Source organism: Diadema setosum, chromosome 19, assembly GCF_964275005.1.
Source record: "Diadema setosum chromosome 19, eeDiaSeto1, whole genome shotgun sequence".
NCBI classification, from domain to species: Eukaryota; Metazoa; Echinodermata; class Echinoidea; order Diadematoida; family Diadematidae; genus Diadema; species Diadema setosum.
Genome location: NC_092703.1, coordinates 13,327,350 through 13,342,286, shown reverse-complemented (window position 1 = coordinate 13,342,286; position 14,937 = coordinate 13,327,350). Strand labels below are relative to the sequence as shown.

At 42.9% G+C, this 14,937-nt stretch overlaps 1 protein-coding gene across 1 annotated transcript in view; it reads right to left on the bottom strand.

The window, feature by feature from the left end:
- LOC140242814 (dynein axonemal heavy chain 5-like) overlaps window positions 1-14,937 on the bottom strand; it is an 88,873-nt gene that overhangs the window by 16,443 nt on the left and 57,493 nt on the right. Inside the window, exons 50-67 of the mRNA XM_072322569.1 lie at window positions 14,606-14,728; window positions 13,986-14,228; window positions 13,158-13,310; window positions 12,480-12,620; window positions 11,560-11,653; window positions 10,245-10,393; window positions 9,386-9,540; window positions 8,345-8,498; window positions 7,350-7,514; window positions 6,525-6,713; window positions 5,760-5,916; window positions 4,893-5,098; window positions 4,037-4,306; window positions 2,944-3,132; window positions 2,245-2,382; window positions 1,049-1,176; window positions 661-790; window positions 30-224 (exon numbers count right to left, since the gene is read on the bottom strand). Of these exons, the coding sequence (XP_072178670.1) occupies window positions 30-224; window positions 661-790; window positions 1,049-1,176; window positions 2,245-2,382; window positions 2,944-3,132; window positions 4,037-4,306; window positions 4,893-5,098; window positions 5,760-5,916; window positions 6,525-6,713; window positions 7,350-7,514; window positions 8,345-8,498; window positions 9,386-9,540; window positions 10,245-10,393; window positions 11,560-11,653; window positions 12,480-12,620; window positions 13,158-13,310; window positions 13,986-14,228; window positions 14,606-14,728 (2,979 nt within the window). The remainder of the gene's footprint in view (window positions 1-29; window positions 225-660; window positions 791-1,048; window positions 1,177-2,244; window positions 2,383-2,943; window positions 3,133-4,036; window positions 4,307-4,892; window positions 5,099-5,759; window positions 5,917-6,524; window positions 6,714-7,349; window positions 7,515-8,344; window positions 8,499-9,385; window positions 9,541-10,244; window positions 10,394-11,559; window positions 11,654-12,479; window positions 12,621-13,157; window positions 13,311-13,985; window positions 14,229-14,605; window positions 14,729-14,937) is intronic.

Sequence of the window (14,937 nt, the reverse complement as noted above, 5' to 3'; positions counted from 1 at the left end):
TAAAGAGTGTAGCCAGAATCAGTTCTGACCTGGAGTTCATTGGACTTCTCCTTCTCCTTGATCCAGGCCTTGCCCTGGCCCTGGGGGTCGATAAGGAGGGGGAAGCGGGACGCCTTGGTGACGATGATGCCGTTCTGGATGGAGAGCTCGTCGTTGGGCAGGCCCTGCAGGTTCCACTCGCCGATGGTGGCGTTGTCGACCAGGAGCGAGGTCAGGTTCAGGTCCTGGGTGGGAGTCACAAATGAAGCAGGATTAGAAAATAGAGAAATATCAGATAGACCAGAATAAACTTTGTAATTGTGTAACAACACCAAAGGTGCTCTGACATCAGTAAGCATCCAAAAATACAATTGCAAGCACTGACTCTTTGTCCTTGCACCTGTCTTCATTACTGCTACCATGAGCTATCATATTTTCATGCTATTTGTACCATCATTTCCAGGGAATAGCAACATGTTGTAATTAGGGTCTACATTCAATTGTACCTCACTCTGCACAAGACTTTTCCACACAAATCAGGAGCCTTTAAAAAAGTGAAATAAAGGCCAAAAGTAGACACACTAGATCAAAAGTTCTTGAGGGTCAGTGTAAGAGTCATCCTAAACAGGTCAGGCATAAAAAAACAACAACAACCAAACTAAGAAACAAAAAGACACTCACGTCACTGTAAGGGATCTTGTTAGATGCCATCTCCCTCTTCCAGTTCCTCTGCAGGAGATTCCTGAACTCTTGGTTGAAGGGACCGGAATACGACAAGAACCCTGTGGCCAGCAGAACGTCACCAACCAGCCTGGGAGAAGAAACAAGACACAGGGAAATATTTGAGGGTATTCAATCATCACTTGTTGTTTGCCTTTTCTTTCTTTCTTGAACATGGGTCCTAGTGTGGAGAATGTGGGACCACTAGGTTCCAAGCTTTCTCTTGGCTTTACCTTTTGTCGCAAGAGAGTAGTGGGTGATAAATAAATGAACACCTACTGCGAAAGCACATTTCTGATACAGGGCTGGAAAAAGGGAAGTAAGACATAATCTGAAATTGAATGGTCACCTGTTGATCTGGTCTTCAAACCGCTTGCTTGCCTCAGTCCAACGCACCCTCTCGCCTCCCAGGCCGGAAATCAGGGCTGTGGCATTGTTCATCTTGCGCCGACAGCTCTCAGCATCGTCCAACAGAGCCTGACGTGGAAGGAAATGCACAAATCATTCCGTAAGAAACAGGTTGTTCTCCAGATGAGATATGAACTCTTTCTAGTTATGCATCATACATGTACCATATCTCAACAAAAACATCTTTTCAAAAATCCATCAGTTTGGGTATCAGATGTATGAGCCACATGTTCCACACTTTCAAAACTTTAACTATATCTGGGCAATAAAGCATCACTTTGATTGGTGTTAAAGCTTCAGGGATTAACATGTCTACATACTTTTAGAGTTAATAAATTCCATGACTCTGTCCGTCACTCCATTTCATAAAATCAATGTATTTTCATTTTCATTTTGTTTACTTGTTTTTCATGTTTTGTCTTTGTTCTGTTTTTCCCAATAAGACTGAAGTATAATTCATCATATGGACAAGCACCTTGAGCAGCTTCAATTTTCAAGAACAATCCATCACTAATCAACATGTAGTTGCTTTTCCCAACTGGTCCCAGAGATATAAAACTAAACTACAAATTCTCTACCATTTCATACATGTGGAAAAGAGGGAAAACAAAGTAATTGGACCACTGGACCAAAACTAACTGCCCCGGAATTCCATGAAGTTTTTCCCCATATACACTACAGCCAAAATTTGGAGCCTCCTCACACTATTTTGAAAACTCTTTTGGAAAGCCAACCGCTGGTCTGTTTTTACTGCTTTGGCTATCTGCTAAGATTTTTCCCTAAGCAGACCATGACAGGCCCCGTTCTCATGGTAACTGGGTCCCCCTCCTATGAACGGCACATGCTTATGAGTACCATAAATGCTTCTCGAAACCCAGAGTGCTTATGCGGCAGCTGAGCCTCTTTGAGGTAGCTACAATGAACAGGAGGCGCTGAAACCACCCCCTCTACGTGGTTTCAAAACCTGATTGAATTAGATCGCCTCTGGTCATATTTTGTCCGTCCATGCTGAGCGACAAGGTTGTTTGAGGCTGCTTGAGGAGGCTTCAGAAACCAACTTCTGCTTAGTAGAAATGTCACTTCGAAACATGCATCCAACAAGGGGTGGGGGAGGGTGGGGGGAGGGCATGAACTGACCTGCTTCTCGCCCATGGCTGCATCAAACTTGGCCTGGACAATGTCCAGCTCCCTCTGCTTCTCGTCCAGCTGGGCCTGGGCTTCGGCCAGAGCTCCGTTGGCCTTGGTCAGACGGGCCTCCTGCACAATCAGGTTGGCCTGTGATGGGATGGATGGGCACACAAGAAGAAGAGACTCCTTAGTGACACTCCCCCAAAAAACTAAATTCATATGTTTGTATACTATAATACATATATGTCTGTATATATAATTTATATCCTTATAAGTTCATATGTTTGTAGTACCCAAAGTCAGCTTATCCTATTTTCAGTATGTGTGTATGTAAGCTTGTTCAGATGTTACAAAAAAACGGAACTATATATACAGTTGTCAGACTGCTATTTAAAGTGCACTTCCACATCACGTTAAAATTGATCTGAATAATTTGAGTAAATTTAGACAAACAGAACAGTTGAAATTTTAGTCAAAACCAAGCATAAGATAAAATTCAAGAAAGTAGTGGAAAACAAGACAAATCACCTGAAATCATCTTAATACTCAAACGATAAAGACACGAATATACCACCAGAGGACTATCTAGTTGATGCATATTTAGAAGACAAACAGCTGTTCAGCATTCTGTTCCTTTTTCTTTCCAAATATATATTTAAAAAAAAAAAAAAACCTTGCCATACTCAAATGAGCTGACAGTGTATATACCTTCAAGGGGAGAACTTCCTTGTTGATGCCGAAGAAGAAGGCCATGGCCTCGGTCCAGGAGCAGAGGCCAGCGACATCTCCACACACCCTCTTGGCGGTCTCTAGGTTGTAGTCCTCCATGGTCAGGTAGGGCTGTAGGAGCTCCACCGTCTCACCGTTGATGGTATCCTTGGGGAAGTTCATCAAACCCTACAGTTGCCATGGAAACAAAATATATAGTGACATACTAAGGTAAACATGGAAATGATCCGGTTAAGGAGAAATTTCATGACCGAACAACTGACATTATAACAACGCAAGAACGTTTTGTCAAGCGAACGTTGTCAAGGAACCACAGAGTTCATCTTCATCACAATCAATATTATCATTCTGTGATGCTGTCGACTGACAGCCATTACATATAGGACCTTTTTATTCAGATGCTTTGCAATCACCAGTATTGTTTGTTGGAATAACTGCAGTTGCTGCAACAGAACCAGAGTGCTGACTGGCACAAAAAACCCCTACGGTGTTTGTACACTCTGTCCATAGTCCCTGACACAGAGAGGGTAAAAGCCAATGGCATTGTTTCTGCTATTATTACAATTTTACAGTGACTGTCGCAGCAAGGCACTGACTCTGAAGACATATGACTCTTGAGTGCACAACCTCCCAGTTCCTAGCTGAGGATGTGGTGACATGAAATACAGCATGGGATAACCAAGGACAGGAACAGAAGGGACAAGAAAGAAGGAGGAGGAGAGGGAGGAGGAGGAGGAGGAAGAGAAGGAGGAAAAGGAGGAGGAGGAGGAGGGAGAGGAGGAGGAAGAGGAGGAGGAGGAAGATGAGGAGGAGGAGAAGGAGGAAGAGGAGGGGGAAGAGGAAGAGGAGAGGGAAGAGGAGGGGGAAGAGGAAGAGGAGGGGGAGGAGGAGGAGGAGGAAGAGAAGGAGGAAAAGGAGGAGGAGGAGGAGGGAGAGGAGGAGGAAGAGGAGGAGGAGGAAGAGGAGGGGGAAGAGGAAGAGGAGAAGGAGGAGGAGGAGGAAGAGGAAGAGGAGGAGTAGGAGGAGGAAGAGGAGGAGGAGAATGAAGAGGTGCAATGTAAGAGCTCCATACCGGCAGGAAAGTGTTACTGCCCATGAGGCGAAGGGCCTCGCCCCACGAGGTCTTGGGGCAAGGGCGCTCTGGGTCCACTTGCATGGTATCCAGGCGGCGCTGGAAGAGCAGCAGTACACAGTCCATGATACGCATGATGAGGTGGGGCGGCTTGGCCAGCTTACGCACTGTCGAGATGTGGGCGGGCTTGATGGTATTCAGCGCCGCTTCTGCCTCAGCGAGGGCGGGCTTGGCTGCGTCCAGCTTGACCTCTGCTGCAGACTTGTCCACCTGTTTGTTTGGAAAGTACAATGAGATTCTTCAAAATAGATGTCAATCAACTTGACAGACCAGACATAACAGTAAATTCATGCATCACTGCCGTAACAATCATAGCATCCTTTGAATTTGTCTCCATGTCTTGATGCAAAGACTACTGTATCATCCAACGCTTCATGTGTATCATTAGAAATATTCAAACAGAAACAACTAACCAGCACACAGATTTGACAATCAAACACTTATTAAAATTGCAACCCTTGGATTAACAAGGAAAAGTTATACATGTACCACATATCATGGGTTATCACTTTACCCTTCAATGTACCCATCTTACACTACACCCACATGATGACACACTATCAAATTTTTTATCTAAAATCTCTCAAATTCTATTGATGATCTTGAGGTAAACGTGGGCAGTTGCAACATGTCTACAAGTCAAGTTCACATTAGTCAAAACTCTGCACAAAAATATCTTATTAGGGAACTCTGTTTGTTTTATTTACCATTGAAATCAATGGGGAAAAACAAGCAAGTGGATACTTCAACTTCACTTACAATTGTATCTTGACATGAGATGATGCCAGGTACTCACATTGATTTCGTCCACAATGGCCTGGGCCTTGTCCTTGACCTTTTGGACTTGAGCCTTGACCTTCTCGGCAGCCTGGGCACTGACCGTCACCTCCGCCAGCACGGTGTCGGCCTTCTTGGATGCCACGGCCAGCTCCTTCTCCTTGACGGCCAGCTCCTTGCTCAGCTCGTTGACCGAGGCGGTGGCTTCCACCAGCTTGGCCAGACCTAGATTGAAGGCAAATGAAGATGCAATGTTTTTAGGGGGCATCACTCTTTACCAACTGAAAGTTCATCAAACTTTGATATGAATACAGGAATCAAGAGAAACTACTTCAGCACAAGGAGCCCGACAGTGCCGGAATTTTTGTCTCGTGGGCAAAACATGATCATGAATGCACATGGTTCTGCAAGTAAGTAAGTCTGTCCCTTTGTATGTCTCTGTCTGTCTCTCTGTCTGTCTGTCCAACCCTAACCCTTGCCACTCCATTTATGATAGCGAGCTTTAGATCTGTGATGTGCCTCCTCCTGGGTTGGACAATTACAAGCTTTAGATCTGCGACGCGAACGCTAAGATGACACAGCCTCCCGGGTTGGACAATGGAAACAGCTGTCTCTTGCATGTGCAGAACACCATTTTTTGCCTGTTGGCGTCGTCCTAGCGTTTGCGTCGCAGATCTAAAGCTCGCTATTGAAAACAGATATCTCACACATATGCAGAACACCAATGTTTGCCTGCTGGTGGCTTCTTAGAGTTTGTGTCACAGATCTAAAGCACGCTAATACTTCCTTAGTTCACACTGTCCAAAATCCCTGGTACAGAAAGGGGTACATGTAAACATTTTTTTTTTTCAGTGAGATTGACAATGCTGCCTTTCAAAGGTTATACCTGTGTGCATCCTCTCAGCCAGAATGCCAATGGCTTCCTTCTTCTCTGTGTAGATCTTCTTGTAGCCATCAATGAAGGACAGGTAGGACTTGGGCGTCACATGGGTCTGGCGACGGTATCGCTGGAAGTATTCCACGCACGTCTCGGCCACCAGATCCTGTACATTTGGGCAATTGGTGATTTTGTTACAATCAACTGGTCACGGGGAAGGGGTACAGTTCAGATTTTTTTTTTTTTTTTTTTTTTTTTTTTAGTGGTTGGTGCCATGAATGTAATGGCCTGCTCAGAAATTAAACTGCACACATATGCATATAAAAAGTTCCTGAGTGTCTACCTTTACACACATCTATTTGATTTGTTCTTTGGTTGCTAACAATTCCACTTCAGGTACAAGACATTAGAGCAGGTTCTAGATTGTGACAACTGCATACTCTGTTCATTGTATCAGTGATCTTACTATCAAATGCTATAAATTAAAAAGAGAACAACCAAACAACAAACAAACAAAATAATCCCTTGCATGATGTAAAATAATAGAGGGAAATTGTGCAATTAAATTCTCTTGTACCTAACCATCAACATATGCATGAAAGTCTGCAAGAAGATGAGTCTGCTATCTCTTTTTTAATGGTAGGTGGAGGGATTGGATCCTTAATTGTGATGACATCATTAACTGCTGATCATGTTTGATGTATTCATCGTCTTGGCCTATGGCATCCTACATGTATTTCCGAGAAAAAGAATGAACGCAGCATCCCAACTGACCTGGAACACGCCCATGGTGTTGACCACACTCTTCTTGACCGTCTCGGTGCAGACAATGGGGAAAGTGGACAGGAAGTGGTGTGCCACCGCGATGAGGGCATCCTTCGGCCAGCGGCTGAACCAGTCCATGGTGCAGCCCGAGAAGAGGCCGGGGAACTTCAGCGAGCGGTTGCGGAACTTCTCGCCAACCTGTCCGCATCAACGGCAGATGGGGATCGGAGAGAGAAGTCAACGTGACTAACGTGTGCATGCCAATGCACAAGACAATACACAAATGAGGCACAGGTCTGAATGCATCAGCAGGAATTGTGTGCATAAGGTAACTAAAAAATGTTTAGATCAAATTCCACAGTTAATGCATGTACACTATTCCCAATGATGCATGAAAAAACATGTCCATCATCTGTTTTACAGCACGGGAGATGATTTTTTGTTGTTGTTGCCAGAAACCCACTTTTTGCCCATGTAACCTGATGGCAAATTTGTTGGATGCATTTCCTTTGGGACTGCCATAGACACAAACCATGTTTCCAGTACTTCCAGCCATGCATCCAGTAATTACTGGATGCACAGTAAATGTAGTGGATGCATGGTTAGCTAGCCAATAGGTGTCTCTGAATGCACGAATGTATGCTGAGTGTGCGAACTCTTGCTAAAACTGCCCCATAACGTGTTTACAGTGGTTATTTCAACGAGGCAACTTGTCTGCTGAGCTGCCATTTACGAAAATACCTGTACGCAAAAATATCAAAGTGTACAGCAATATGTTTCCTCAATGGGTCAAAATACATAAAGCAGTGCCGAGACGTTTAACGAACAACTCACAGGCGAGAAGCAGAGAACCACGTGGAGGTTGTTGCGGACGCGAGTCAGGAAGTAGTCGTAGAGGTTCTCATTGGTCGGCGGTCGCCGCGGATACTCCTTCTTCATGACACTGATCAGCTCGCCTGTGATTTCGTCAATCTCGTCGCGGGCAAACAGGTTGGAGACCTGGGGGAGGAGGCGAACATATTCACCGCGAAACTTATTTCAACTTGTACAATTTCAACTTGTACGAAGGGACTGACTGACTAACAAAACAGTATCTCAGTAAGTGTGGAGGAATGCCATGGGTAATATGAAATATGAAGCCATAGAATAATGATCATACATGTCAGATGATATTGTATTTCTGTAATCATGTGAAACGGATGGAAAATGGTTCAAATCTGCAGTCTTGCATTCAAAATCTTTTGGGCACTAGTAGATCTGGTTCACATTGCATGATTTTGTATTCACAGTCTCTGAAGGAAAACATGGAGCAAGATTGGAGTCTTGCATTCTTGATCTCGTAGAATGAACTGAAATGGTCCAGATTGTAATGTCACATTTGAATGAGGGTGGGTGGGGGGATTGCATTGCAATAGCCATGGAATAGGTGATATCATGTCACATTATCTCATATTCATACTCAAATTGAGGTACGTTGTAGATTGAAATATATTCTGAAGTCTATTAATAATCTTTTTGGGGAATACATGTATATCAAAACTGTTAAGATTTATTATAATGCAGTATACATATGGGTGGGGAAAGGGATGGGGGGGGGGGAGTGTGAAGGGGTGGGGTTGCTGAAGCTGGATTTCTGAAGTCCAACTAATAATCTGTTGCTTTATACTGTAATACACATATGGACCTGGGAGGTGGGAAGGGAGGAATGGGGAGGAACGGGGGTAAGGGGGTGAAGGGGTGGGTAGGGGGTTATATTGAAACATCCCTACAAAACAGGTAACATTCTGACATCTAGGGGAAAAGATGGGTATGAGAGAGAAATCTCTAACCTCTCCGGAGGCGATGACGTTGTTCATGTACTCCAGGAAGGCTTCGTCCTTGATCTCGTTGTCAGTGAAGATGAAGGTGATGCCCTGGCCGTGCTGACCGGCGGTGCGGTACAGGTACTTCAAGTCTTCCATCAGGTTGGTCACATTGTAGGACCTATTAAAGGGAGTGGACAGGAAACAGGAGGGGAATGAGCAGGGGAAGGGAAGAGGGCAGTGAGTGGAGGGAAGGTAAAGGTGCGCATGAATGTTCCAGGCACAGGGTGGTTCTTAATACCTCCACATGTAACGTCAGCAAATATGTGAATTCACAAGGAGTTGCTTTGTCATGCACTGTGACAAACTTCTACTTCTACAAGTAAAACTTTTTGTTTACAACACTGATCATGATCGATTCAAAGATGAATTGACTGAAGACGGGCTTTTGCCCCATGACAAGAAGTTGGAAACTAGGAAGCCTATCGTTGCTGGGGTGACAAGACCTTGTATTTGAAATTTTGGTGAAAATGACTTGTTTGGATTAATGGTCAGATAATCAGTTAAGTGATATCCTGTCAAAATCCCAGCTGTCTTACCCAAAAATGAAAGCACCACAGCATGTCAAAGGAAAGACTCTCCCATTTGATACAGTGCTTTGGGTGCCATTTTTTTTTTTTTTGCTCTTCTGAACATTTGACATTTTGTAGATACGAGGTCTTGTCACCCCAGCAACGCTACAACTAATTGTCTTGGAAAAAGAGGGGAAATATCTTTTGGCAGTAACGGTATCGTGAGATATCATCTGAATCAGGACAAAATGTCCTCTACCTTGCAAAAAATCTGAATATTCTGAAGCATCAAATTTTGCAAATCTAAAACGCTAATCTATGACAAAGATCATTTCATGAAAACAATTTTAAGTAAGAAAATTCTAAAATGCCAACTTGTACTGGAGAAGAAACTAGCAGTTATCAATACATGATGGGTGATTTCAACAGAGAAAAATTCTTGTGGGATCACAACGCACTTCCCCAGTAATTACCCAGCGATCCCCACACCCTTTACCTGCTGAGGGTGATCTGGAAGCTCTTGTAGCCGGCAATGAAGGAGGCCAGACGGGTCAAGCTCTGCTTGCCGGAGCCACCCACTCCCACCAGGAGGGCGTTGCCCCGGTTGGTCCGGATGACGCGGGAGATCTTCAGCAAGTGGACCATGGCATCCTGTCCAGCAACATCGACGAATAAAAAAAGACGAGGGAGATAAATGAAGGCTGTCCGAGTGATGCGCAGACGGAATTCAGTCTGTGTATTTCCTGCTCCTTCTCTGTTCTGTATTTCCTTGTACTTTAAGATAGTAACTGTTAATGATGATGACCTTGTTACCTACATTACATTTAACAGCTACATTTCAGCTGCCCATGAATAGGTTTTGGATAGTTACTGTAGTTACATATTACGTTTTGAGTAATCCACGTTCTACAAGCCCTGCTTTTCTGTGGACCACTCTTTCCCCTTGTTGTACTTACTTTTCTGACAAACTTGCAATGTATGCATTGCTGTTCTTGGGTATTCTACATAACAACACATATATTTTGTTATATACTTTGTGATCCACACTGCATTACATACAGTATTTCTTACAAACTGATTAAAAACAATATAATTTGTGTCATATGTACACTTTGTATTTTGTTTCACTGTTATGCTAGATGGAAATAAATGAAAATTTAACTGGATTAAACTGAAGTGCTCCGAACTGCTCTCTACCTGCGCTTCTTGCTGATAAACACTTCCATCATCCTTACAAAGTTCAATGGGATCTGTTTTTCTCTGTTTTGTTGGAATTTTTTTTTTTTTTTAGAGAGTGGTGCATAGCTTTCCCCTGCTCCAGGAAATATCAAGCTTTCTGGTCTGCATAGACTCACCTTGAAGAATACAAGGTCCATCTTGGAACCACGAATGGACTCATTGTACATCTCCTGGAACATGGTCAGGCGGTCCGCCAGGGCTTCCAGTGTGGTGATTGGCTCATAGATCTTGGGAGCATCAAGGTCCGCGTCTTCTGGCTCCTCTCCTACAAGGTTGACCATTTGGAACAGCTGGACATTAAAGACTAGCTTCTTCAATGTCTCGTTCACATCAGTCCCCTTATGACCATCTCGACTCATACCAGCTCAAATTAGTGATGCCCAGCACAAGATTTCAAGAAAATTTTTCTTTTTCTCAACTAAAAACAATTCTATGGAACCTCAGTTGCCTCCCTCAATATGCTCCAACTGGGCATAGCTATTTCTGAACCACTTCAGGTTGCACAATGTAAACCATGAGCTAACAGACAGAAAGAACCTCTACTGTGATGTTGATTAGTTGAAACATCTGGACTTCAAGACTAGTCTCATATAGGTTTTTACTGCACTGTGTTCTACTAACCTTACACTACATGTATATAAACAAAATGGAAATATCAACATACTGACGAGGTGTAGGGGAGATTTTCTCCACAAGTCACACCATACCACAGGCAAAATAGCAGTCCCTGTTTCAAAATCCACATATCTACTGAAATATGATGCAAACATTCCATTTTGCATACATAGCAGAAAAAAAAAGTAAAAGTATGGGAAGAACATTTTAAAGAGTTGCTGCCTGACTACCTCGTCTGTCACGTATGCCTCCAGTTTCCACAGTACAGTGTCAATGGCCAGTATTCACGAAGGTTGTTTAAATTCAGTCCATGGTTTATGCAAATTTCTTCTGTGTAAATGTGTGTGACAGACTGCGTATGCCAACAGACATCCAATAATAACTGAGCATTGATACTCATGCATAAAAGGTCCATGTACATGTATGCCTAATTCATGCTTATTTTCGTTCATGTACTGAATTCAAACCATGCTTTTGATTTAAACCCCCTACACAAATATGGGCCTTCAGAGTTTTCCTTTATGTAAATCGGATAATTCCTTACCTACGTGATAAATGGTGAATAGGACTGAAATTAGTTTAGGTAGTGAACTGAAATTATATGATGAGAATCTATTTGATATTCTCTGCAAGCTCTATCATGCATACACATTAATGGTCACTCTCTCTCACTGTACACACCAATGAATTCAGCTGCTAGTCTTGGAAAAGAAAAATAAGATAATCATCGTATCAGTGATATTTGGCTGAATTTTGAGTATTAGAGATACATGTATATCACTTGTTGAGATTGTGTGTAATGCTTCTCTCACAAACCTGTAATCTCTGGTGCATCCCTGAGGAAGTCCACAAAGAATGGCTCCTTGGGTACCTGCTCAGCAAAGGAAGTACCCAGGTCTTCTTCAATTGTCTGTTGGATGACAAATGCACGAAACAACAAGTGGAGATGAATATAATATCATATCATGTCATATCATATCATAGGTAAGAAAAGCAAATGGTAGAAACTTCACTACAGTTGTCATAAGAATCTAAACAAGCTTTTCCTCATGTCACAAAATATGATACTGTTTGTGGGGTGGATGATGGAACAGAATAATCCTGATAAATACGATTAGCATTTTCTTTAACCCATGCAATATGGGAACCTAGTGGTCTGTGTTATAACTCTTTGGGGGGTTCAGAATTCAGTATGGAATGGATTCATGCAGCAACCAGTCATTTTACATGAGAAATCTACTATGTCAAAATACCAGTACAAAACATAAATTTTCCATTTGACCACTATGCTCCCATATGGTGGACCTTGAAACCAAGTCTTGTATATATGTGATGTCTGAAATCGTATTGGACTGTTTTTGAGCATGAACGTCAGCAAATAGATGGCAACAGCTGTAAACGGCAAAATGGAAACAAACAAAATAGAAAATATCAAACACTGGAAAGTAGGTCTTGTATAAAAATGAATAAAAGATAAAGTTTACTAAATAGAAAGTCAGAGAATGACCAAGATCGGATGATTAGAGTGACAACAACCATGAGAAGTGGCATTTACTCTGCACGAACCCTAATGTGTGCATTGAGTGTTGATTGGCACAGAAAACCTAATAGCATTATACACACTGTCTAAAGTCTCTGGCATAGAAAGGGTTCATTCCATCCAAAGATGACATATTTGTTGCAGTAAAGAACAGAGATTGTCCTGGCTACACCGCTAACGGGTCACATCCACTCACCAGCTTAATGGTCTTCTCAAACCAGTCCTTGTCCTCCTGGTTGATGAAGCGGTCAGCGACGACGCGCGTGCACTCGTGCTTCCAAAGGCCCAGGAGCACAGATGGACCGGAGATAACCTCAGCTGAGCTGTTCAGCATACCCTGAGAAGAGGTGGGGGGATGGGGGAGGTAGGGTGTGGAAAGCGGTATGATGAGATGACCTCAACAAGGCCTCCCAAATTCTCAAAATGTACTGACAATGCATACATTCCCCAGGAAGACAGAACTTCTGTATAAACTTTGAGGAGATGGTATAGCTACTGTACATGTCTACATGTACATATTTACTACATACCCATATTTAGCTCATGCTGACGTAATTTGCTATATTGCCAAGTTTCTGCAAACCTCTGCAAAAAAAAAAGTGAAACGTAGCCGATAGATAATCTGACACAAATATTATTACTACTGTAATTTACTACTACAAACACTTTTAATAATGATAAACAATAATTAATATTACAATGATGATTATGATCATCATCACCATCATCTTAATCATTATCAATATCATCAGCATCATCTTCATCATCTTTACCATCATCATCATCACCATCATCATATAGTATCATCATTATCATCACTATAACAATACCAAAAACAGTGACACCAACAAAACAAAAACCCCCATGATCTTACCTCCCAAATCCTGCTGAGATCGCGGAGGTTGAAGATGTAGTGGAACTTGGCCGGCGTGGGCAGCATCTTGATCTTGGTGCGCTGCCAGAGCTTGCGGGTGCAGGAGACCAAGCTGTCGGCCAGCTGGCACACCTCCTCGCTGAACTCTCGCTCCTGGTGGCAAGAAGAGGGATGTGATGGGAAATGGTCATGATGGCATGGGTGTGGTTGACAGAGTGCAGATGCAATTGACAGGACATAATTATTGGCTGACGTGAAACAATTTTCTAATTTGGGTTAACAATAACTGTGTAACTCCCTTCTTTTTTTTTTATATTTATTTATCTTTTTCTGTAGTGACCCTCAGGACTACTTTACCTCGAGCATTGACATATTTAATATGATATTGGAGATCTTGCTCGGTCCCAAAAGTGGCTGGTTGTGTTTTGCTGAGTTTTCTAACATGACTGAAGGTGGGCCATTCAACTCCATATGTGAGGAGCTTGGCACTTTATTTCATCATCATTCCTTTTCCTTTGTCTTTATCTTGGTCTTCATTTAAAACTATAAGTCCAATTTTCTCATTAACCCCTGTCTTTTTGCCACTCTTTACTTTTGTTGCCCTGATTGAATTCAATTTGTTAAATGAATGAAATCTACTAGCTGTGCTCCTATGGCAGACCCTAGTTTCCTAACACTACTTGAATCACCCAGCACAATGCAACGAGTAAGAGATACACGTTGTATACACAGTGAGCTGCAATAACATACGACAGAACTTCAATGCAAGAGATAATTGCAAAGCAAACACAGCTTCTTGGTGGTAATTTTTTCTAGGTTCAGGCCTACCTTGCAATAGTGTCCAGTGCCGATGGTGCGGAAGATCTTGTCAATGGAGGCGTTGGAGGGCAGGGTGCAGTTGAAGATGTTGAACTGGCGCTTGAGGCGCTGCGGGATGTCGTTGCGGCCGCCTCCCGGTTGGATCATGGCTGCCAGGAACTGGATGTCGACGATGTTGGTGAACTCACCAGGCTTTTCCAAGCTGTAGAAGCCCCTCGTTGCCATCAGCTGACGCACAATTTCGTTGGTGATCTATGTGAACAGAAAATCAAAGAGTGTGACAAGCTGTCTCTTAAATTTCCCTCCATTGTGTCGGAGGTGGGAAGATTTCTGTCTGTAAGTATCTGATATACTTTTCCTACAATTCTCTTGTTAAGCTGATCATCCTTATAGTGCATTTGTTGAGGTCAACGATCTCGATTTGTAATGTTACACTGTTGCATGTGACACTCTCGCTTGCCTTTTCAATTAGCTCGATACAGCATCACTTGACGGCAAACCACCAACCAAAACTCACTTGTCCTGTCTTGTCTTTTGCTAAATATACAACTGATAACTGGACAGAATTGCTTGCAGGGGAGAGGAATGCTGGAAGAGTAGTGTACTTGTGAGAGAAGCAATAATCTCACCTGATCTCCCCACTCGTTGATGATTGGCATGTTGACGTCGTCAATGAAGACCGACATGCTCTTGCCAGCTGGGGGGCCATAGGTGGTACCCACTCGCTTGTCCACGTAACTCTCGATGGTACGCTGCAGAGATGGGGAGGGGCAAGTGTAAGAGTGTAAGAGTAGATAGAGAAGCAATGCAGAAACATGTACTTCCAGTCAACTGACATAAAAAAATGACATACTACTTCTCACAGTAACACAGTGATCAATCCCCCATCAAACATTGTAGGAATGCACACACAAAAAACAATCATATAGCATCAATCCCACTTTTAAAATTCTGAATCACA